General features: G+C 37.2%; 1 protein-coding gene across 1 annotated transcript in view; it reads right to left on the reverse strand.

Annotated features, from left to right (window-relative positions):
* sntb1 (syntrophin, basic 1) overlaps positions 1-23,412 on the reverse strand; it is a 36,184-nt gene extending 12,772 nt beyond the window's left edge. Inside the window, exons 1-5 of the mRNA XM_084088327.1 lie at positions 22,347-23,412; positions 11,914-12,130; positions 5,491-5,698; positions 1,303-1,439; positions 120-316 (exon numbers count right to left, since the gene is read on the reverse strand). Of these exons, the coding sequence (XP_083944453.1) occupies positions 120-316; positions 1,303-1,439; positions 5,491-5,698; positions 11,914-12,130; positions 22,347-22,851 (1,264 nt within the window). The 5' untranslated portion in view covers positions 22,852-23,412. The remainder of the gene's footprint in view (positions 1-119; positions 317-1,302; positions 1,440-5,490; positions 5,699-11,913; positions 12,131-22,346) is intronic.
* Between the last annotated feature and the right edge of the window lie 526 nt (positions 23,413-23,938).

Raw genomic sequence — 23,938 nt, forward strand, 5'->3', positions numbered from 1 at the left:
TTTAAAAGATGCGGTTTCATTTTTAAACCTTATTGTGCATGTTTCTCGTGCTGAGAATTATTCCTAGCTGTGAATAGGTCATAAGACGTGAGAAAGGAGCAAGTAGGATCCATACTCACTGGTAGTGACTTCTTTGATCATCTCGGCAGATGCGTGGCAGCCAGTGACTATGTGTCTGGTCCAGAGTGACAGGTCTTTGCAGGTCTCTGCTCTGAAGAGGTGGGCTTCGATACCCAATCTGGTTCCCGTTCGAGTAGCAAAGGACAACTCGCCACCAGGCTGTGGTGAACCCTTATCTGGACCAGAATGCACCAGCCTATGATCAAAAAAACTCAACATAAGAGATTTGTTTTCCTGTTGTATCATCTCAAAGGTATCATTGAGGAATAGAATAGACTGCTCAAAAACACTGCTATTTTAATATGAAGTATTAATCTAGATTAATCGAAGAAATATTCGGCCAACTAATCGATTATCAAAATAATCGTTAGTTGCAGCTCTACTATTAAGAACAGTCTTGTTCCTTTGTCTTTTTGTTCAATCAAAGTTTGCAATGTTGTGATTCACCTAGTAGCTGGTTGGTTTGGTTCATGGCTTATAACTTCTTAACGAAGAGATTTTTTTTTTTTTTTATCCCTATGGGAAAAAACTAATGGGAAAAATACCTGCAGAACCAAGGCCACTGAAAAAGTGGACGGGCACTGTCGCATTCTATTTACTGGCGTGGGATTTAGTCCAATGAGTTTTCACTGTTTGCGGGGCTGCCCGGCTTGACAGAAACTTGAGATTTCAAAATAAGTTTTGAAAAGTTTTTAGAAAAAGCACAGCTATACTTTCTGCCATTTTGGACAATCTCAAGGTCAACAAAATATTAACACATGCCAACTGAGCCTGTGATAACTGCCCTATCAGCCCTAGAGTGAGATCTGGGCTGCAGTCCAGTTAAACTTGGACTTCAAATCTATCCCTTGTAGCAATAGCTGTCGCCTCATACAGCCTCAACAGGCCTTTAATAGCCGTAATGCTTTTGTACTGTTTCTTTCCAACTGGCTGAGAAAGACTGCAGTTGTGTATTTCAGTTCCCAATTGATCAGCACTGCCAACTGCCATGCAAAAAGTGTGAGTGTTTGCATGTGTGTGTGTGTGTGTGTGTGTGTGTGTGTGTGTGTGTGTGTCTGTGTGTGTGTGTGTGTGTGTGTGTACAGAGGGTTTTGCAAGTGTGTACACCATGATTGGTTTTCCAAAGGTGTGTTTGTATGAACGAGCAAAAAGACAGCCGTAACGCTGTGTGTGAGTGTGTACCGTGTGGCGAGCAGAGGGTAGGTGTGTGTCGGGCTGAGCCAGTGTTCTCTCATGCGTGGCATACTGTCAAACAGCAGCAGGTCTTTCTCCGTCAACATCACGAGCACCGGCTTCCAGCGTTGTCTTTCACTTTCCGTCTGAAACACACACACACACACCCTCAGTAAAGTCAACATGAATTCAAAAGAAACCCCATTTATTTTCTTAATGCAAGTTCCTTTTCCTCATGTATAAAGCTTTGCCTGAAAGTATGCACACACAAAAGTTTTCAGATATACAAGACCTATACATAGTTCACTTTATTTATCCCAGTTAGGGGAAGATTGCGGGCACATGCACAATCTTCATTCCCCTACCCATCTCCTCCTCGAAACGGCCATACATGGTGCTTGCGGAACGTCCTGATTTTGCAGGGTCAACATATTTTGTTGGTCCTGGAACAACATTCCAGTCCGAAAATGTAATCATAACCATATCCCTACCTCTAAACCTAACCCTACCCATAGGTTACCCCTAAAATCAGAGGGAAATGACAGGTGAGTGACACTGATGTAGAAGCGCCTAACCCTGGCTGTAAACCGTAAACTTGTCCCTCAAATCTGTTCCAGGATCAACAAAGATGTTGATCCAGGAACATGTTGTACTTGATAAAATCAGGTTCGGAGGTACGCACAATGGCTTTGTTATCATGCATAAATATCATTTACATACAGTACGCAAAGCATCTTTGTTTTCTATTAAAAGCATTCTAAAAACAAGATAAATTTACCAGAGAAGCAAAACCTTACGACACCTTGAAAATAAGTGTATTATTCTAACCTCAAAGGAAAATAGTTTTTACTTTAAGCGTAACCTAAATCAAGCGTAGTGTTAATTCTGGCAGGTCTGACTCTGAGCTGATCCACATCTACCTATAGGAATACAATGCCTATCACAGCATCCATATATAAGCTCCTTCAGTATTATCAGCAGCAATCGTGTTTGTCAGGAGCGAATTACCCTCCTCCATCCCCAGCTCCTCCTCTCGCCCAGTCAGGATTTGGCATTCTGATTCCCCTTTGAATCAGACTAAATTCTCGAATTATGTTGTACATTAAAATATTGACATTAATGATATCTGCAATACATTCATGTTGGTTCTGTTGTTTACCCTAAGGGGGGTTATTGCTGCTCTCCAATAATTGGAGTAATTGCCCAAAACAGAACCAATCCAAACTATGCTAATTGTCAATCGTATTTGACGATAGTGTTCCTGACAGAACTTGCAATTATTATTGCTTTTCTCCGGTTCTGCATCTCTGACCACACTGAGAAGTTTCAGAGGTAATGCTTATTTAGACAAACTGCTTTCTCATTACTTGACCATATCATTTGATATTTGAAGTATCAATGCAATATTATGAGGAAAACAATGGCATACTAATATATTAGTATGATTGTATCAACCCTGTCTTGCTGTGAATGATTCATCTGTACACGTTATTACAAAAAAACTAATGTTTGTCATCATCTTTAATGAAATTATAATAACTTGCTTTGCCTCTGAAATGACTTTCCTTTTCGGATGACTTCACAAATCCCTTATACTTTCACCCCTCCCCTCTAACCACCATTCTGTTGAGAAACACCCACTTAACATGATCCAATCATTTCCAGGTGAATAAAATTAAGCCCCACTCAACATTTTTTTCACACTGAAAATTGTGTTTCACTCTGAAATCCATCACATTACAGAAGTGAGATTTGAATGACATTTCACGTTGACTTTAATAAGCTCAAAAGTAAACCTGCGCTACAATTGAGTAATAGTTCCAAATGTTGTCCAAATAAGACCTTAAGTTGAGCCTGAATGCATTTACTGCTGAAGCTCTCGTCTATGGCAGATGTCTCCTCAGGGCTTTGATAGCCTGACAGACCACTCAAATCTCACAAATCACAGGGTCAGTTTGCCTTAAGGCTAAAAAGAGACCCCAGCGGGGGCGAGTGCATCAGAAGCAGATGCGCAACCACAAACAGGCCCTTGTTATAAGCACAAAAAAAATCTGCTCGCTGTCTGTGGGCATTCAGCACACTGGAGGCTTTTTCCTCATATAATTATTCATCAAGGGGCCGGCAGGTTGGTAATAGGAGACGGAACGGGTGAGCTCTCATTAAAGGGCAGGCTGAGACTGGGCTGCCCACAGCCCTGCCATCACTGCAGTTCTCTATTAGCCGGCCCAGTCAGGCCTCGGCTAATGAGACGGCGATGAAAAGAAGATTTAATAGGGAGGAAAAACCTGCGGTCACACTGAGAAGAGTCATCCTCCAAACACTCCAGTACCCGCTCACCACGATTTGTGAGAATTTTTAGAAGAAAAAAAAAAACCTCTTCAGAGGAACTGTCTGTACAGTTTTGAGAATGTTAGTCATGTTTCCAACCAGAGTGTATGGTATAACCTGGGACCTGCTAACATGCTTCATCCATACACGTTTGTTTTAAATCATGTTCGTACCATTTTCACAAGTATGTGGCAAATATAAACATTTGTGCACTAGAGGTCCATCAAAGAGGTGGCTAATGGGAGGGAAGCAGAGGGCAGAGAACTGTTGTGTCAAATGAAGTCTGATTTGGGGGGAAATAATATAATTGTGATTTGGGAGGGGCATATTGAAGAGACGTTCCTTTTATAAAACAGCCAATAGCGTATCACTTGCATAACAGCCCTACAAAGCTGCCCGACAGCTTGTGACAGGCCTGTTTAGAATGCGGTTTGAGATGATACTGACAAGAAAACAGGCTTTATGACTGTGTCTGAAATCTCTCCCTATATAGCGCACTGTGTGCTATTCATTACTTACAAAATAGTTAATGTGTGAAGAAACAACCATTTCAGATGCAGGTGTAGCAAATCTTTTTCTAACGTAAGGGATGGGATGATTCAGATTCTCGAGAGCATTTGATTGGACAGAAAATCTGAAAAGCTGAAGTGCTCCATATTTGTGGAAGATACTGAATTTTGAATGCATACACACATATATACACATATATATATATATATATATATATATATATATATATATATATATGCATTCAAAATGCATACATTCATACTTGTATATAATCTAAATGTGAATTTGGTTATTGTTTATGAGCACACCTGCTTACGTATATACAACTCTAAATAAGTATGACAGCAGATTTGAAACGAGCACCTGTGATACAAATGTAACCAGGCGTACCTCTTACACGTGAAAAACAAATGCCAAATTATTGTAAAAACTTGTAAAAAAAGCACTTTAATGTCCTCCAAACTGTTTTCTTAAGTGAATGTAGGTTTTCCACACAGTTATTATTATCATGACAGGAACATTTTACAGTGGAACACTTACATCAAACCAAGACCTTGAGCTAATGTTGGGTTTTATGTAAGAAATCCGTATGGGTCTAGACAGCTTACTTTTACTTAAATTTGGGTAACCTTTTCCATATCATACAGCTAAATGACATGCAGAAGAGTTACATTTTCATGCCACGCAGATTCTTTCATAGGCAGGAATATCATGAAGCTGAATTGATGTGCGTTTATAAGCAGTTGGACAGTTGAAACAGGCTGGTGACATCATGAGCTCAATGCAAAAACAATTTAACATTTTCTTTTACCATCTTGATCAATGTTTTTTCTGGCATGGTAATTGATATGACAACGTTGATATGTTTGGTCTTGGTTGAATAGATCTGCTATGCTGCTGCTGTTATTAATGCTGCTGCTGCTGTTGGTTATTGCTGCTGCTACAGGACTTGCTACTGCCAAATCATATATGACACGCTCCTGTGAGCAAGTACATGATGCTGCTGCTGAACAACTTGGATGCATGAATTACCAGTAGCAGATCTATACAGGTGGAGCTGGGGAAGGTGGAGGGTTTCTGTAAGCGTGCTGCACTGCTAGGAAAAAGCTGACCAAGGTTGAGCAGTGAGCTCATTGGCTACTGATACAGCAGGAACCAATCAGCTGTGCCCTATAGAGAATGATGTGATTGCGATCAGCCTGCGCCATCAAGAGTTTCATGACAGAACTTTGTAAATATGGTCTCAGGTTTTTGCGAAACCTCACTGCGAAAGTCAATAGCACAAATACATTCATTATACTGTTTAAGATCATCACATTTAAATTGTTTTCATCAAATTGAATTGAATCAATTCTCCACCTTTTCCGCTAGCCAGCCGAGGTATCGGATCTCTCGACTCCCGGCGATGCTGTGGCGGCCTGCGTGTTCTCGGAGTTCGCTGATGACTTTGCTGGTGAGGTTTGTGATGGCAGTTTGCATGAGAGTGAACCAGATCTGGGCAGAGGCTGTGTCTGTATGTCTCATGACTATTGTGTGCTTAGCATCAGAGGAGTGCAGCTCCATCTGCCTAAAACACAATAAGAAAGAAAGAGAATACAGTTCAGCTTCCGTTTTAATCTAAATCCAGAGTTCACTGGTCAAGCTAAGGGGTTATTAAAACCAAAAATTGCAATTTTGTAATTATTTACTTACTGTATGCATGTTGCACAACATGACTAAGTTAGGCAGACAAAAGTTTTAAAAATATGAATAAGCAGGTTTGTTTAAAATATTTTTTATATATAAAAAAATAATAATAAAAATGATTATGCCAAACTACTTTGAAGAAAACAAAATCCCCTCATACCATCAGTACAATTGTATTACCCTGACATAGTGACTTTATGCCCTCAAAAAATAGCTAAATTAATCTTAAATAAGAATTTAAAAACATGCTCATTATAGAAGAGGTGGATTTAAGTATGTATGTATTAATTGCATTTTTAAAGTATTTCTGAAAAAAAAATAGATCTACTGTAGATACAGGATGTTTGCCTGAATGAAAGCAACAGATTAAATATAGTAGAGTTGAATGAGTTAAATTTATTACAGAACAGACTACACGCAATGACATTTGACAACATTTATTTAAACACGAGCCATCTGAGTTGACTTAAAGGGCAGACCGTGCTTAAAAGAACCACCAGAATATCAGATACACCAGGTTTAAACAGAACCATACATCAGTTCGGTTCATGGAGTTTACAGTGATAAATACTCCACTCATACATCATCTAGAGTAAAAGTCTTAACCTTACACTCCACAATATCATTTTCAGGTGCACCGTGTAGGTAAAAATAGATCTACCTTCATGAAGACAGAGAGTTTGGAGGGGCTTAGGGGGGTGGGCACAGATGGAGCTGATGTTTGCAGTAGACTGGAGGAAAAAGCTTTTTGGATGAGGCCCAATGAGTTCAGCACTTTAAGACTATAATTGGGAGAATTTCACAACTAATGGAGATGCCTGTGTCCAATTTAGGAAGTGAATGTTTCAATTCCTTTTGTGGTCAAATGAGATCTCTCTTAGGTAGTAAGCAGACCTCAGAAAGTTACCCTTACAATTCAACCTTAGAGAACTTACGCCATGTTTTGTTTACATAGAAGTGTCAATGATAGGGCAAAACCTAAGTAATTGTAGAGAGGAAATGTGCAGGTCCAGACAAGAGAAGGAAAAAAACTAGAGATGTTAAAAAATAAAATAAAAAGAGTAATTGTTTTAATTTTTGGCCACTTTTTTAATTCTAAAGATATTTTTGGCTAGGAGGCCCCGCCCACCTGTGAGGGCAAACATCTTGGTTATCATAGTTACTTCAAATCAAATCAATAGAACTATCCAATGGATTTTTAGTTTTTTAAATATATGCATGGATGACTTTTTGGAGAGGTCACTGATTTAAAAAGTGGATGTTACTGAAGAAACAGCTTTACGTACATTATGGAATACATTATTTCTATGCAGAGATGCTTGAAAGAGTCAATAACAGTGGAGTCTTCAATGAGAAGCAGAACAAAAATTGAGCATTTCACTGAAATGGCCAGAGACCGAGTGGAAAATGGTCACATATTACCAAATTATGTCTACTAAAAAATGCTATGACTACTAATTAGTAAAGAAAACACATTAGTGGATATTTAAAAAGTATGCCATGACTAGATGACATTCTTATTATTAACTGAAAGTCAACAGCCATTCTTTTTAATTGCCATTGGATTTTTTTACATGCTCTTAAAATGGAAAAGATTAGATTGACATTAGGGGTTGGAATCTTAAGGCACCTCACAATCAGATACGACTGAACAATTATCGATCTACATTTTTATTATTAATTAAAGAGTTTACCGACTTTACTGAGACAATAGAATTTTGACTTATTCTCATACAACTTATTTTTCTGAGAAATGTGTGTGTGTGTGTGTGTGTGTGTGTGTGTGTGTTCTATGGTTTATGAAGACACAAATGTGTATAATGACATGGGTATTTCCAATGAGGACACTTCCTGTGTACTCGTAAACCAAATGGCTTTAAAAAAAAAAAACATACTAAATGGTGTTAAAAAAAATGCAAATTAAAGAGTCAAAGAGGACAAAATTAACATAATGAACTAAATTTAGATGGTCTCCAAACACAGTGTGTCAAACCAAACAAGAGCAAGGCTAACACAAGACAGATGGAAAGGTCGATGACACATCTGCCGTGGAGGAACATCTCCATACCCCAAACCTCCAGCTACTCTAACTTCCACCAAAACAACTCCAGTTACAGATCCACTCTGGACCATCAGAACGCCCAACAGTCCAAAGAAATGACAACAGTGGAAGAGGGCACATTCTATTTTTATTCCAGATGGATTTTGTTTAGGAATTTGACAGGAATCCTCTCACAGTGTGGCACTCGAGGTAAGCCATGAATGTCTGCAGAGTTGATAGAGCTCTGCATGAGCACCACAGTGATGGATGGGCTAAAAGACATGGGACACAATGGTGTAAATTGAAAACAGAGCTGGAGGGTGTGAGCTGACGGTCTGCAGAGCTCCTTACTGACATGCCGCATGGCAGGAGTGAAGTCTTTCGTCTGTCTGTCTGCCTGTCAGTTTATCTCACTATCAATCTGGCCACGCCACATATTCCAGCAATATCTTATGAGCAGGAGTGCTGTTGTACTGAATAATAACAGGGCTGTGATTCCTCTGAAAGCATTCAGCAATGCAAAAGTGATATTGTGATATTTTAATCATTTTATTATGTATTTGGAATTCATTTTCTACTCAAGATGACACATTTATACTCAATTGTGTATTGTGTACCAAGTATTGAGATCTTTGTGTTCAGGTGATGGATTACTTCTTATATGTATGTATAGTGTCTACATTTATTTACTTGTTGATGTTTTTCTAAGTAAAGCATACACTTTAAACGCATGGTTTAATTCAGTGTTATATTGTTTGAGTAGAATGGATTTCAAAGGAAACTTCAACTAAGTAGAAATTACTTTTAAAAAACTTTTACTGGCCAAGTTAAAATTACTTATTTTCTTTGTTAATTAAAGTAGAGTTTACTTAATTCCATATGTGAAGTTTACTTAAAACTTGCAAAAGAAAAAAATTAAGTTAATTTTTTTTTTCAGTGTATGTTTGAGACAAAGTTACAACAAACAAATGGAGGCAGAAAGTTATTAAGAGTGCAGTTTGTTAAAGTCAGCATGAAACAGAAGTTGCAATTTTCTTCTCTATTATGACGTATATCCGAGTGAAATAGCCTCTCTAACAAGAAAAAATTTAGGATTTTGTCTATTGGAAATTGATTGGATGGTTTGTGGTTTGCTATTGCTATGATCTCATGTGATTGACAGGTTGCTCTGCCCTCGCTCCAGTAAACACGTCATCATAGAAGAGATGAGATGTTGCTGCAAAAGGGAGGGGAAGTTAATTTGATTAAAGTTTATGAGGCCACATGATATTAAAAAATATATATATTATTAGTTTGTTAAAATTAATCATTTTATTTGTTATTATAAATACTACAACATACCATAAAAAAACAAGAATTGTCCATATTGAGTCCATGGTGACTTTAAACATTCCAGCAGCTCATTGACGCAAAGTCTTGCAGTGTTTTGAAAAAAAGATGTGACAAGTTCCTCTTGTCATTGTTGTCAAGCAGCTTAACTCTGGTACATTATCTTTTAACAGACTTCCTGTGAAATGTTATGGTTAATCTCACAAACCACAACGTTCATTTTTCTCACGACAAAAGTACAATATAGTGCAAAAAATAACATGAAGCTAGGAGAACAAAAAACACTGTGGTTGGTGTGATCACTAGAGCAAAAACACATTCAGCAACACAAAATGAAACATCTGAGACTGATATTTTATTTAAAATATTTGCATCCTCAAAATAAAAGTTTGTTTATATATCAAGACTTCTTGTTTAGAAAATGGTGAATGTTTATGGTTTTGAAATTGTATAATGGCATTTTGTTGATATAAATAAATGAGACTTTGTACATATTATGCATGTTAACTATATTGTATTTATACACAACAGACCCGATAATTATATTCATAAGTATATAGGTCATATACACATACACTACCGTTTAAAGGCACACTATGCAAGATTTGTCCCTTAATATAACAGCTTCGAAATCATTTCGATGGTAAACAAACTCGTAGGGCGAATCATCCCGATAGCAAAGCGGGGGGGCAGTTTTTATATTATTATAATAAATTACACCCATAGTAGATCATTAATCTATAAATAAATACATCCATATAAATTTTCCAGTTTATCTAATGGACACTGCTAACCTGAAAACGTATTGTTACCTTTTTGCACCAAGCATCATTTTAGCCTCTTGATCAATATTTTATTTGTATTTTTTACTATTTATTCTTTGGACATGATGTGCAAATACGTCACAGGTTTGGTGTTTGGCTTCATGTCTTGCATTTTGTTCTGAGTGTTTTTTGGGCCCAGCTCAAGCACTCTGGTAACATAGAAAAACTTTGAAATCATTGTTGATATGGACTTTGACGTTGTCCTCCATTACTTCTGAATATATGAAGGTTCACTGACAAGCAGAGGACACTAGCACTCTTTAGACATCAAACATGACTGAGTGAGCGACCAGTATAAAGCATTTGTTGCGTGGAGTGCATTACCATGGGCTGTCACATTCATCCTCTAAATAATGAGACCCCTTACTGCTCATCCTGAGACGGCATTAATGTCTAAAACATTTCAAATCACTTTCTCCACCATCTTTAACAAGCATGTCCAAACATCTAAACGTCTAAAATCTGTGCTTGCTTGGGGGTCCGAAAAGATTTAGATTCTCCTGATCTAAGATGTTTGGAGGGCAAAAATGTAATAACAATAGCTTGAAAAATGAACACTTTTATGAAAACATAACATGTGGGTTTAGAATGACAAAAGTTTCATAGGTAAATGATAAAGAATGATAACCCGATATGATATCCCTTTAAATTTTAAGCACTATTTCTTTAATTTTCTCTTTTTGACAAGAAACTGAGTAGGAGACAAATAAAGAAAAATAGTTAAAGAACTAGATTTTATTGTGAAGAAGTGCGTTTGGTCTATTTGGAAATGAGACCGTCCTAACCACAACCTATAAACCTACTTGTCAAAGCCACACACTTGACCATATTCTAGAGTAGATCTAAGGATGACAAGTGAATTTACTGAAAGGCCATCAAGAAAATGCAACCAAGTGAGTTAAATTCATTCACAATATGCACACATTCATTATTATGCCTAGTATGCTGAAAAAGGCTCTAGCTGAGAGCCGTTTGCACCTCTGTATATTACTGTTGGTCGTTTAACATTTCAATCGCATCACAGTTGTCAACAATTAAATGTTTAGCTAGCTACTTAAATCTTACACCTCACATTTTGACCAATAAAACTGAAGTTTCATGCTGTAATTCACACTTTGCGTCTGTAAAAAGTAACAGTAATGCCCACCTTCTTTGATTGCCCATCTCAGTCATTCTGGCATAAACTATGTTTCCATCCACCTATTTTTATGCCAATGTTGGGATAAAAACCACTGGATGCAATTGGCAAGTTGAGCATAAATTCTAAAAATGCGCATAAAAAAAAAAACGTATGCACTCATTTGAGGAAATGCCCAAGTCAAAGTTTGTCATCAAAATGGTTGGGTACAATGACCTCCCAGAACTGTCGCACACGATTGTATTCCCAAACATCAGGCATCCACCTCCAAACGCAAGATAAATTGACAGCGTTCATTTCTTTTTTGTCTACGTGTAAATTTTATTATGGATATTTTGCGCCAACTTTCCAGGAAGTGACGATTTTGTTTGTTTTCGAAAATAATGTTTTATTCGTTTTATCCGATATTCTAATTTTGCGCATAAGTTCGAAGCTTTGGATGGAAACGGCTATTAACGAGCGCTGATCAGCTCATGAGAAAGTATTTATTTGGTAATTATTTCATTACTTTTATTATACTCCTCGAAAGAAATACAATTTCATTACACCCATGAAAATACAAAATAAATGATTTCCCCAAAGTATTCATACTTCCCAATGTTGAATTCAGTTTGAAACCATTTAAAACCATTTGCTATAATATTTATTAAAATATTCTGTAATGTTTTAAACATTTATTTATTGGACTTTGACCTCTGATAAAGTAATGCTTCAAGTTTGCAAACTTCCTGTGGTCAATATATTGAATGCATTAGAAGCAGTACCTGTTTTCTGGGTCAGGGACAGTCATACTGCGGGTGATGTAGCACATTTTGAGGGGGATGTATCTGCGGTCGCCCTGTAAGGACAGTGAGGGGGGGCTGGGGATATCGAAGTGAGGACTGCCGAGACGAGGGGACTCAGGAGGCGGGGTCTCCCAGCCAATCTCAGACACCGGTGAGCCTTTTTTCACATATGGTGTCGCTTCCCGCATGTATTTCACTAGAACAAAAAAGAGAAGGGTCAGTTGAGGGTCGTGACATTATTACAGTTCACTACTGTGAACTGTTCGCACATTCTCTTCATCTAAGCTTCTACAAAACAAAACAGTATCGATAGACGCACATACCTAAAAAAAATCAACACAAAACAGCTCTGCGAGTTAATTTTCCATCACGTGTACACTGGGCCTTAGCCAGTCAGAAATGAAAGCAGGAAACCCCTACGCAAACCACTTCACTCCCACAGCTGTCCTGAGTGAGGAAATCAATTCACCGCATATTTGCATACTATTCTATTGCATTTCTAGACGATTGCTGCTGGATTTATGACAGGGCAATGAACTTGAGGCTGAAGCATCTGCACATGAACGTGCTGATAACCGAATTACAACTGCCAAGCTTCTCAGGTGAATGTCACGCTGAGGGCCAATTATTCCCATTCCATATGACAGCTTAATCTTTACAGGAAGCAGTTGACCATGTGAGCACAGGGCTATTTCACAATAATAGAGGCATTTCACAATTACCCATAAAAGAGACAAATGGGCTGTTTGGCTATTTGGCATGACATCAATTTGGTTAAAACATAGTCATTCTGAATGCCTGAGGGCAACATACAGTTGCATATTCCATAAATGCTTCTCTCGGCAAAAAACTTTTGCACATATATGCTGCAGTGTGCCAAGTAAACAATCCCTAACTGCAGGACCAAGTAATAAAAGATCAAGAGAATGAAAACATAAAAAAAATTCACTCTGCTAGTAGACACTTTTCAAAAACAGGGTACACTTTAGTGTCCCATTACTTTTTAAATGACTAAAGACACAAACCCTAAAAATGTTGTATTAATGTTGTAAAATGTATCAATTATGAAACTAATTAAACTTCAGTTGTAAAGGCCCGTTCACACCATCAGCCTTAAAGCAGCTCTAAAAAAGATAATAGTGTCATTACTCAGCTCAATTTATTTATTCAGTGTTGTTTCAATTCAGTTCAATGACTGTCAAGGTGATGATACACAGGGCAACTTTTTGAGCAATGTTGCTGGGCAATGTTGCCATGGATGAGACACAGGGCCCACGACCCATCTAATTATCCAGATAGAAATGTATTGCCCATTTTCAATGTGAAAGTGCCCAAGGAACAATCGCTCGGCAAGATTGCCCATCAACATTGCTCAAAAAGTTGCCCTGTGTATCATCACCTTCAATGTTGCAAAGCTCATAAACAAATTATTGCTTTATAGTATTGCATTATTACAGGATTGCAAAAATTGCAAACCACATAACACAAATAGAAAAGAAAACAACATATAATATTTAGTTTGTACCTCCTTTGGTACCTTTCTCTTACCATTTGTTGGAAACTTCAAGTATTGAGTTTGAGTATTTGAACATTTTTTATTGTCTGGAATGCATCCAATCACTGTTTTGTCTAAAAACGTATCCTGAATTTGGGATATGAATCTTTCTCTATTGTGTGCTATCACTCAAGTAACACACACACGCACACAAAAGTGAAGAGAAGACAATAACATACATTTTCTATCTGCCTCCAACCATACTCAGTATGCGTTATCATGACCTTTAGTTTACATGTTAAAACAGGAAACACAACTTGCAAAGCTGGTTAAGGCTAAACGCCTAAACAAAAATCCCTGTCTTTACAGCTTCAGACTGATAAGATTAAGAACAAAACAAAGCAAGATAACTATCTACATAATCCATAAACTCCATCTAAATGCGGAGGCACAGAAGTGAGAAGTTCAGAATGCTACTGCCAAAGTCTCACTTGTAACTGTGTACTTCACGGTCAAGGATTCTTCTGTCAGCTCTTGCATAAAACATTACAACTCAGAACTTTAGAGTCCACCACACAGCAGGTGGAACTCTATTCACAGGGCTAAAAGCTCCTGTGGTCCTTTATCCTCAAGGACAAGCTAAGAGACTAGCTACAAACACAAACTTATGAAAAGATTTTCTATGTTCTACAAAGGCAAAGGGATAACTTTGTGCTAAAACAGTTAGTTATATCTTATCTTTGCTTATTTACTTAATCATGTCACTTCAGTGGCAGGCAAAAGATGTTATGCAAATCTCCTTGACGTTTTGTCACAAAAATAACTTTCTGAAAATTCCTAAAAAAAAGGGTTTTTTTTCTATCCAAACGCTGGTTTGAGCCTGTTGGGTCATTTTTTTCCTGTGCTAGGTAGTTTTTGTATTACCCAGTCAGGTTAGTGGCTGGGTCAATCTCACTGATAGCAGAAACAATACACACCTCCACACCCTCCCATAGACATGTATACGTAGATGCCTCATTCGACTGCTCCAGACATGTCGGCGCGAGCGTCATCTTGGAACGGTCAGCGTATCATCACTCTCAGTTAGTGATGGGAAGTTCGGGTCATTTTTTTACTGACTCGGATCTTTGAGTCTCCTTCAGCAAAATAAACAAATCTTTTTTCCAAGTCATTTCGTTCACTTCATCAGAATATAATTAAAATGTGACATGTTAATAGCCAAATTCCAACTTACGCAAACTCTCGAAGAAGAGTTTAATTGTCAAAGAAATGGGATAACCTTTCACAGGTGAGTATGTGTTGGGTTGTGTTTATGTATATGTATTGTGGTTATTACTATGGTACTTTTTAATAGGGACGCACCGAAATGAAAATTCAAGTCCAGAACTGAAATTGTAGCTTTTTCATTGGAAATGGATAACAGAGAATTGCTGATTACACTTAAATTAAAATGTTAGCCTACATTAAATTATTATTTCTAAAATTCTGTATTTAGAACCAAATTAATCCCAAATAAAATATGTATCCTGGAAACACGTGGTTGTGTAGTGTATTTTACAAAATTTTACAGGATTTACTGGTAGGTTAAAATATTAACCCATGTACGAGGTAAAAATAAGGTAGTATTACTGTACAAATGAACTACCATAAATCAACCCATTATGCTGAATTAAATGAACAAACCAACATGCTAGAATAACCCATGGCTGGGTTTGTTCATATTTGACCTATAAGTGGGTTGCAAAACAACCCAAATTGGGTTACTTTTGACCCCACATAAAAAAAAAAAATAAAAAAAAAAGAGTGTTAATAATGATTTACTAATGCTGTTGAGCAATAGGCTTCCAAGCAAAATGTACATTATGAAAATTAGCAATGAGAAATGGTGAAGTGTTTATGGTTGACTGCCTTCAACATGCGCTACAGTCCATGACAGATCCATTTTTCTAGAACATTCACACTTGGGAGTGGACGTTAATTGCTCTCATTATGATGTTCACTCAAAAGAGAATGTTAAATGTGCATAAGCTGAGAGCACCAACAATGAGAATTTAAATAGGAACCTCAGTTTCATGACCACAGCACCACTGAAATATCAAAAATCTGTCCAGAGTATCTATTCACTTACTCACTTTCAAAACCTTGTAAATGCAGTTACGCCACTGTGGATGAAGCATGAATAATTTTGCTGTCAGGGTGATGCCAAAAAGATTTCTGAAAGGGTTAGTTCTGTCATAATTTTCTCACCCACATGTCGTTTCAAACCCGTAAAACTTTCGTTCATCTTCGGAACACAAATGAACAACTTTTTTGATGAAATCTGAGAGATTTCTGTCCCTCCATTGACAGTCCACGCAACTACCACTTTGATGAATAAACATTCATCAACTCGCACATTTTTGAAGCACTAAAGTGGTAGTTGCATAGCTGTCTAGATCTCAGATGTCATTAAAAAATATCTTCATTTGTGTTCCGATTCCGAAGATAAACAAATTTCTTACGGGTCATATGGGACGACATGAGGGTGAGTAAATGATGACAGAAATTTCATTTTTGGTTGAACTAATGTTTTTTGAAAGAAGTCTCTTATGCTCACCAAGGCTGCATTCATTTAATCACAAATACAGTAATATTGTGAAATATTATTATAATTTAAAATAAAATTCTATTTTAATACATTTTAAAAATGTAATTTATTTTTGTGAGGGCAAGGCTGAATTTTCAGCATCCATTACTGCAGTTTTCAGTGTCATATAATCCTTCAGAAATCATTCTAAGAGAAGAGAAGAGAAGAGAAGAGAAGAGAAGAGAAGAGAAGAGAAGAGAAGAGAAGAGAAGAGAAGAGAAGAGAAGAGAAGAGAAGAGAAGAGAAGAGAAGAGAAGAGAAGAGAAGAGAAGAGAAGAGAAGAGAAGAGAAGAGAAGAGATCGCAACAAGAGGGAGGGGAAGTTATCTTGATTAACGATTATGAGGGCACATGAATTCAAAATAATAATGATGTGCACGGATATATCTTTTATAATAAATACTGCAATAGTCCATAAAAAAAAAGGATTTGTCCATTTTGATTTCATAAGAAACATTAAACATTAAAAAATAAAACTTAACCAAAACAGTAAGATTTTTTTATATTTTTTTGAACAGCAGTGAACAGCATGTCAGTAATAGAAGGGTTTCAACCACTATATAGCCTAACCATTAAGCCCATGTCATTTAATTTTTAAATTATATTATATACAAATACCCAACAACATACTGTACAAATAAACAGCAATATTCACTACATATATTAAAAAAATACATGAAGAGACTTTGTGAACAAAATCAGATTTCCGTGTATCAGAGTTTTGAATTGAATCACTGAAACTGGCGATGTTGGTTAATTTACATCGCCAGCAAAATCATTGCAATTAGTAATATTGCATAACATGATCACATAACAAGTTGGTTGTTCAGAAGAGAACAGCTGGGCTTGAATACCAGTATTAAACCTAAATGTCTTCTGCTCCAGGTGGTTTGTGCATTTAAAACATGAGATCAATGTTACATGAAACCAGTTATTCTAGTCTCGTGGCTGCTGTTCAAATATCTATAGTTTACCATGTGGAGTTTACTTTATTTGAGAATATACATTCATTTGTCTCCTGACCTTTGTTGAAGGGAATGTTGGGAATTGAAGGGAATTGAAAGAACTTTGCATTACAAACATCAGGTTGGATCAAGGAAATGATATTGCTGTGGATGATTAGAACTTGCATTTCCCTTAACCATTAACTAACTGGGCAACAAGTACTGAAGTAAACGACAGAACGACTGAGCTTGCATGTACCGCAGATGTGTTGTCCCTGCTCCCAGTGTCTACTGCATGCTTTGAGGATGAGGTCATGTGACTTGTGAGAGTTGTCTTCACTACACGTTTCCCTCCCTCTGTAATAGACTAGCCCTCATTCCAATCCCCGTCTCATTCTCTCTCACTTTATCATTTATTTACAATTCTGAATAAGTGAGTGAATGAGAAAGAACAGAAAGCATGTGGCACATTCCAGGAATGATTTATTCGTACCTTTGGCTTATGCATCTATCTTAGTTAAGATTACTAAAAACGTTTGCAGAGTCATGCTGTCACAGTTTGCACTAGTAATATCGAGAATGTGCTTTGACTTCCAGAGTGTTTCATTTCCCCTATTTCTTTGTCTAGGCTTCTACAGCGAGTCTTCGCTTACGACTGTAATTGGGTGTTTTTAGAGAACAGTGATTCTAGTTTAAAGCATATCGAAGAATACAGATGCTAAATTCCATGTTTTCTTCAAAACATTCTACAGGCCTACCGTACAATTATTTCTCTGCCGTTATTTTCAGTACAATGTTGTGTTGTAGAACACTCGTCTGAACACACATTTACATGAGGACAGCTTTTGTGCGCTATGTTTATCTAGGTTTTAAAAAATTAGATGCTTTGTTCAAAGAGGAAGAAAAAGGCCCTTTTTTGACTTCAATTGGCAAATTGCTCATTTGAGGCATGAATTTTGGATGCATAGTGATAAAAAAAAAAATAATAATAATAATTTTCCTTGAGTCATAACTAGAGAATTGGGCTTTTTTGTGCAGACAGGTAGCTATCAACTTGTCAAATGCCTTGAGACTTTATTTTTTTTATCATCCAGAGACCTTGACTTCAGTATGACTAGCTCTGTAATTTTGCCAAAGACATTGACTTGTCCCCCATGACAAATGTGTTTCTCAAGAATATATAGCCTATAGACAAGGAAGGGCATCAGGGAATATGTTAAAAGACTACGGTGTTGATTGATAGAGTGGTGACAAAGTAAAATACAACTTTGGTGTAGTACATCTGTAAGAGTAAAAGGATGTGCAAATATTTCTGGCAAGAAACATCAAATTTAATTATTCAAAGAAGCCAAATCCCAAGGACAGGACAAAGGAATCATGGGCTTTAATTTGACATGCAAAACTCACTCGCTTGTGCAAATAGTGAGCTTTATGGACAACTGGTTGATATATTGGATGCTCTGTTCACTGAAATCGTCTTGCATTTTTCTAAACCACTGTACTTAATTGACCTACGAATATGGTAACACTAGTTGGAAGTTCTGTTTTAAATCAGAATTTCTGTTTGAAGATTTGCAATGAATCTAACTAGTGAAATGTTTCATCACTTTTTTAAAGTGTACTGATGATAACATGAGTGCTCCACGTGAACCAAATTCTCCTTTTCTGCTGTTAAACCTGTAATTTAAAATTAGTCTTCAGATATATTAAAGCTTTAATGGAATATAATTAAAATGTAATTATCATTTATGCACCCTCCTGTTGTTCTTTCTTTCATGGAATACTAAAGATGTTACCTAGATGGTGACTAGAGGGGTTTTCAAGCTCCAAAATTGACAACAACAATAAAAAGAACCACAAAAAAAAAGACAATACTATAGAGCGCTAAATTTCAAGTCTTTTGAAGTCGTATGAGAGATTTGTGTTTTGAACAGGACAAAATTGTATTTATTATTCACTGAAAATCCTGCCATTTGTCATAGCTCTCAAATCTTATTCATGTTATTTGAATGCATGCACATATTCAAATGTGGTGCACCAGGATTGGTTTTGTGACACATGAGAGCCAATGAAGTTTAAAAGCATAGTTCACTTTGAAAATGAAAATTCTGTCATTATTTTCTCACCCTCAAGTTGTTCTAAACTTGTACGAGTTTCTTTGTTGAAAGACTAAAACAGTTGTTGGCCCCTATTGACTTTCATAGTATGAAAAAAAAAAAGTACTATGGAAGTCAATGGGCACCAGAAACTGTTTGGTTGACAAAATTCTTCACAATATCTTCTTTTGTGTTCTACAGAACAAAGAAACTCATACAAGTTTAGAACAACTTGAGGGTGAGTAAATGATGACAGAAGTAAACTATCCCTTTAATTTCATTAACATCAAACCCGGCATTACACGACTTGATGTGCCATATTTGACATCCACTGGTCACTGTTCGTGTTCACTATCACCCTATGAGAAAAAGCCAGCACAACACTTTGGCGAATTTGTTTAAAATCATTATATCTCATTTGTAAATTTCCATACAATTTGCTTACGCCCTACTGAGGGTTAGTTTAGGTGTGGACCTTCAAGCTTAGTTTTTTCTAAAACCGTACATTTATGAATTCATACGAAATCACCAATTCATAAAATAGTTAGGCTACATTTTCTCATGAGTTCGGGTTGGAAAAAGTAGCGTCAATCAATACTCTGCTAAACTTCCATGGAGGACACAAAGTCATATAATACTGGAATAATTTGAGGGAGAGTAAATGATGACAGAATTTCCAATATTATTTTATCCTGCTACAAACTTGGATACCAACATCTGCCCATCAATAACTGAACCTCAGTCTGACATGACGCCGAAGGCAGATCAATTCTGAAGAATGAGGATATGACCTTTTTTTTTTAGCACATCTGTGTTCACTTAGTCACAGACATCAGGTGGGGAGCTGCAAAGTCACTGAACAAGCCTGGCCAAATATAGATGTGTGATCTTGTTATCAGTTGCATGAATCAGCTTGAAAGAAAAAAAATTAAATATTTAATTTCCAAAGTAATCTGGCAAAGTTACTTTCTGTCATGCAAGCCTGTGTGGAAGTAAAATAATGCAAAATGTTTTTGAAACAAAAAAGCCTGTTGAATTGCACTACTTGGGAAAAAAATATGTATTGCATTAACCATGCTTGCATTTTAATGCATTGTATTTTTAGGGCTTGCATTGTTATGGGCTGAAATTCAGTATGGTTGAATATTTAAGCTGTGAATATTTCAATTCAAATCATTTCAAACACATTTTCATTATTAAAAAATCCATAACCCATATTCACCTTTCATATTTCACTTCCAAAATATTCAAACTGTTTAAAAATACAACCTATAATTTTCAACAGGCAATTTTCGGTCCATTTTATTTCGCTTTGCAAATTCGCTTCCACAAATTCAGTGGTTCAAATTCGACAGTAAATTCAACGTCGACATCCAGGAACTGCAGGAAAAGCAGTAGATTGCCGAGCATACTCTCCATCTGCTGTTAGTCCACCTCACCAGCAGGGGGTGCAAAAGCGCGAGTTGTTGACGAAGACCAGAGCAACAGTTAGAGCAAGCCATTCATTAATAAAAACTCATTTACAGCAATTGAGCAATATTTTTAAACAGTTTGAATATTTTGGAAGTGAAATATGAAAGGTAAATATGGATTATTTCATTTTTAATAATGAAAATGTGTTTGAAATGTTTTGAATTGAAATATGCACAGCTTAAATATTCAACCATGTTGAATTTCAGCCCATAAAAATGCAAGCCCTAAAAATACAATGCCTATTTTTTTCCAAGTAGTGCAATTCAACAGGCTTTTTTCTTTAAAAAACATTTGCCATTATTTTACTTCCATAAGCCTGTCAAACTTTTATGGTGATTCAACAGGGAAAACGTAGAAATCAAAACATTCTTCTCCATGGCTGGTTGCCCTGTTTAACTGATTTACAGAAAGTGACTAATCTGACCCTCAGGTCAGTGTACAGGAAAATCCTTGAATATCATAAAAAAACAGTACAGTGCTGGTATGGGGTTAAAGTCTTGTGTAGCAGACTAGCAGAGAACAGCTAATATGACTGATAGTGTAAGAGCATTTGCATACATTCCCCCATGCCACTAACAATATACTCTGTGACCGGGATTTTAAGATATACACGTCACAAATACAGAATACGGATTACAACAGGATGCATTCTTACAATGGTATCTTTTACAGGATAAATACAATACATTTGCCTGAATTGGTGCACTTACTGTAAATTATCCTTTATTTTGATCTCAATAACAATAAATATTTTGTAAAGCAATCAAGAGATAAACTAGATTTTAAGAAAAAGAGAGAGATAGGAGAAAAAGAGAGTATATTTTGCACGTGGTTGCACATGGTTGCATATTTTGCACATGGTTTGAAATGGTACATCCTTTTTCCACTGTATGTCGTGTATCAGGTATTTTCATTCTAGCTGATGTTGCTCACGTATATCTAACCACATTTCCTACGACCCTCAGCTGTATTGTGAAAATCATCAACATGACAGAGCAGAATGAAAGTTATGAATGTCCCTCTGAAATCTGTGCTATGCTTTTATGAGGGAATTTCATAGCTTTGTCACTCTCAAGGGTGCTTTCATCCTCAACGTACAACACTGGAGGGGCACAGCAAACACGTCCATCACTCCAGCAATAACCCAGACAGCAACATAGTGTCCACATGTACTAGATGTGGCCTGGATCTGGGCCGACACTATGTTGCTGTCTGTGTGGACCTTCTACATGTGTAAGTGAAGGACGTGTTTGCGGTACCCTAATGTAGTCCTGCTTAAAACACACACACAGCCTGACCTGATGGTCATAGCTGGTCTAGCTGGTGTCTGAGATGGTTTGGTTTAGCTGGGTAACTTGCTGAGCGATAATATATATATATAGGCTATATATATTATATAATATATATTTATTTATTTTTTTATTTTATTTTTTTAACCAGGCAAGCATGTGAGCTGGTTTTGGAGAGGAATTGTGCACAGACCAGCTTAGACTGGTTTACAATGCCATAGATGAACAATTTTACGTTCCCCTTTCAGTGAACTTTTTTTTTTTCTAAGTGTGAAGAACAATCCAAAGAACCTTTTTCTACTAAAAATAACCTTAAATGTTCCATGGATGTTTAGGTTCTTCTTACAGAACCATAATGCAAACAATAAACATTGTGTACAGTGTTGTGTTGTCAATGCTTCATTTCTCAATTAACAGGTCCCTCACAACTGATACCTCCAGCCCCACTGAAAGGGTTTCCAGCGTTTCTCCAGTCCTGTAGCCTACTTACCCTCCAGCATAACTTCTCTGCCCGCTTTCTTCAGCACCTGCACCGCCTCGTCGTGCGTGGCGTCCCGCAGATTGATCCCGTTCACGGACAGTATCGCGTCCCCCACATAGAGCGCTTGAGTCTGATCCGCAGCCAGACCCTTGAATATCTTACTAATAAGAATAGGCATCTTGTTCTCCTTCCCGCCTTTGATGCTTATCCCTAATCCACCGACCTCCTGCTTGATAACTTTGACACATCTTTTACGGTTCGCAATCGCTTCGGGAACTTGTGAGTCCGTAAAAGGAGTCCATACTCCGGCTTTGGGACTGTTCGTGGGGTCCGGCTGGTCGTAGGAGCCGTTGGTGGTGATGCCGTTGAGGTTAACGCTGGTGTCTGTCGCGGGATCCTCGCAGCTGAGCGTCAGGGACTCGTCGCTTAAACTCGCCAGCACCGCGTGCCATCGCTCCCGTACTAGCACTTCCAAACATGCACTTTTCTGCACTCTGTTGCCACAAACCGCCATCTTTGAAGCATTCTTAAAATGCCATGTGATTTCATAGACACGCACAGGACTTTACCCCCGACCAGGGAAAAAGTTGTGATTCAGGTTGAATAGTTTCAGCCCCTCTATAGGCTCCGCAAGCATATCCTCTTTGGGTGGAGCAAATGTCTGAGATGTCCTGTGAAGCCATGCTGAACTCTCTAGCTGTCAGGAAATGTTTGGATTGACGTCTGTGTGATTCATCGAAGTACTGTGTACATGTTTTACCTAAAATGTGTTTAACACTTCCTCCTCTAATGAAAGACGGCCAGTTAAATCGTTCAATCGGCTTTATCATCGGTTATTTGGGTTATTCATGTTTGAAATTGGCAGTTTGGGATTCATACGATGTCTTTCAAGGAATTTTTAAAAGGATTGTAGGCTATAGCTGTGGGAAATGTTGTAGGAGGTGACGTTCCGTCTAACGAAAAGTGTTCCTGCGATTAGGCTACCTCAGGTGAAGGCGATTTCTGTTCACGAGCGTTTATTTACCTCGTGAAAACACGCAACCACTACAATTGTAATCACACTTTTGTGGTTGAAATATTGAAACTTTAAACACAATAAACTAAAGTGTTTTTATTTAAAAAGAATATTCTTAAATAAATAAAATTATTTTAAGACCGTAATTACGCCTTATGGAACATTGATTTCCGCTGGTGTGATTCACACTAATTGCAGACAGTGCATGTTTTGAATGAAACTGAAAGTTGTTTTTGCATCTTCGTTGATGTTGTCTTTAAATGTACGTAATGGAAAAAGTTATTTGTGATTAGTATCTACAACAAAGGTGACAATACGGATGTGTAAACAAAACGTTGCAGTGAAAGGTAGTCAACCAGACTACCACAGAGAGGTCTGTCAACACAGAGTCTAAAAACCACAGAGTTTTTAGTGCCATCTCGTGTTTATTCTTGGTTACTGGCTGCACTTATATGCCACCAGTGAAGAGAAGTAATAGAGCAAACTAACTGTTTAAGTTTTTGTGTATGAATTAAATGATCAGATTCCACTATGACCTTTCCTCAGGATGTTTTTAATCCTTATTTTCTTTGTATTTTATTAACTT

Source organism: Abramis brama (assembly GCF_963993115.1).
Source record: "Abramis brama genome assembly, chromosome: 17".
Lineage (NCBI taxonomy): Eukaryota > Metazoa > Chordata > Actinopteri > Cypriniformes > Leuciscidae > Abramis > Abramis brama.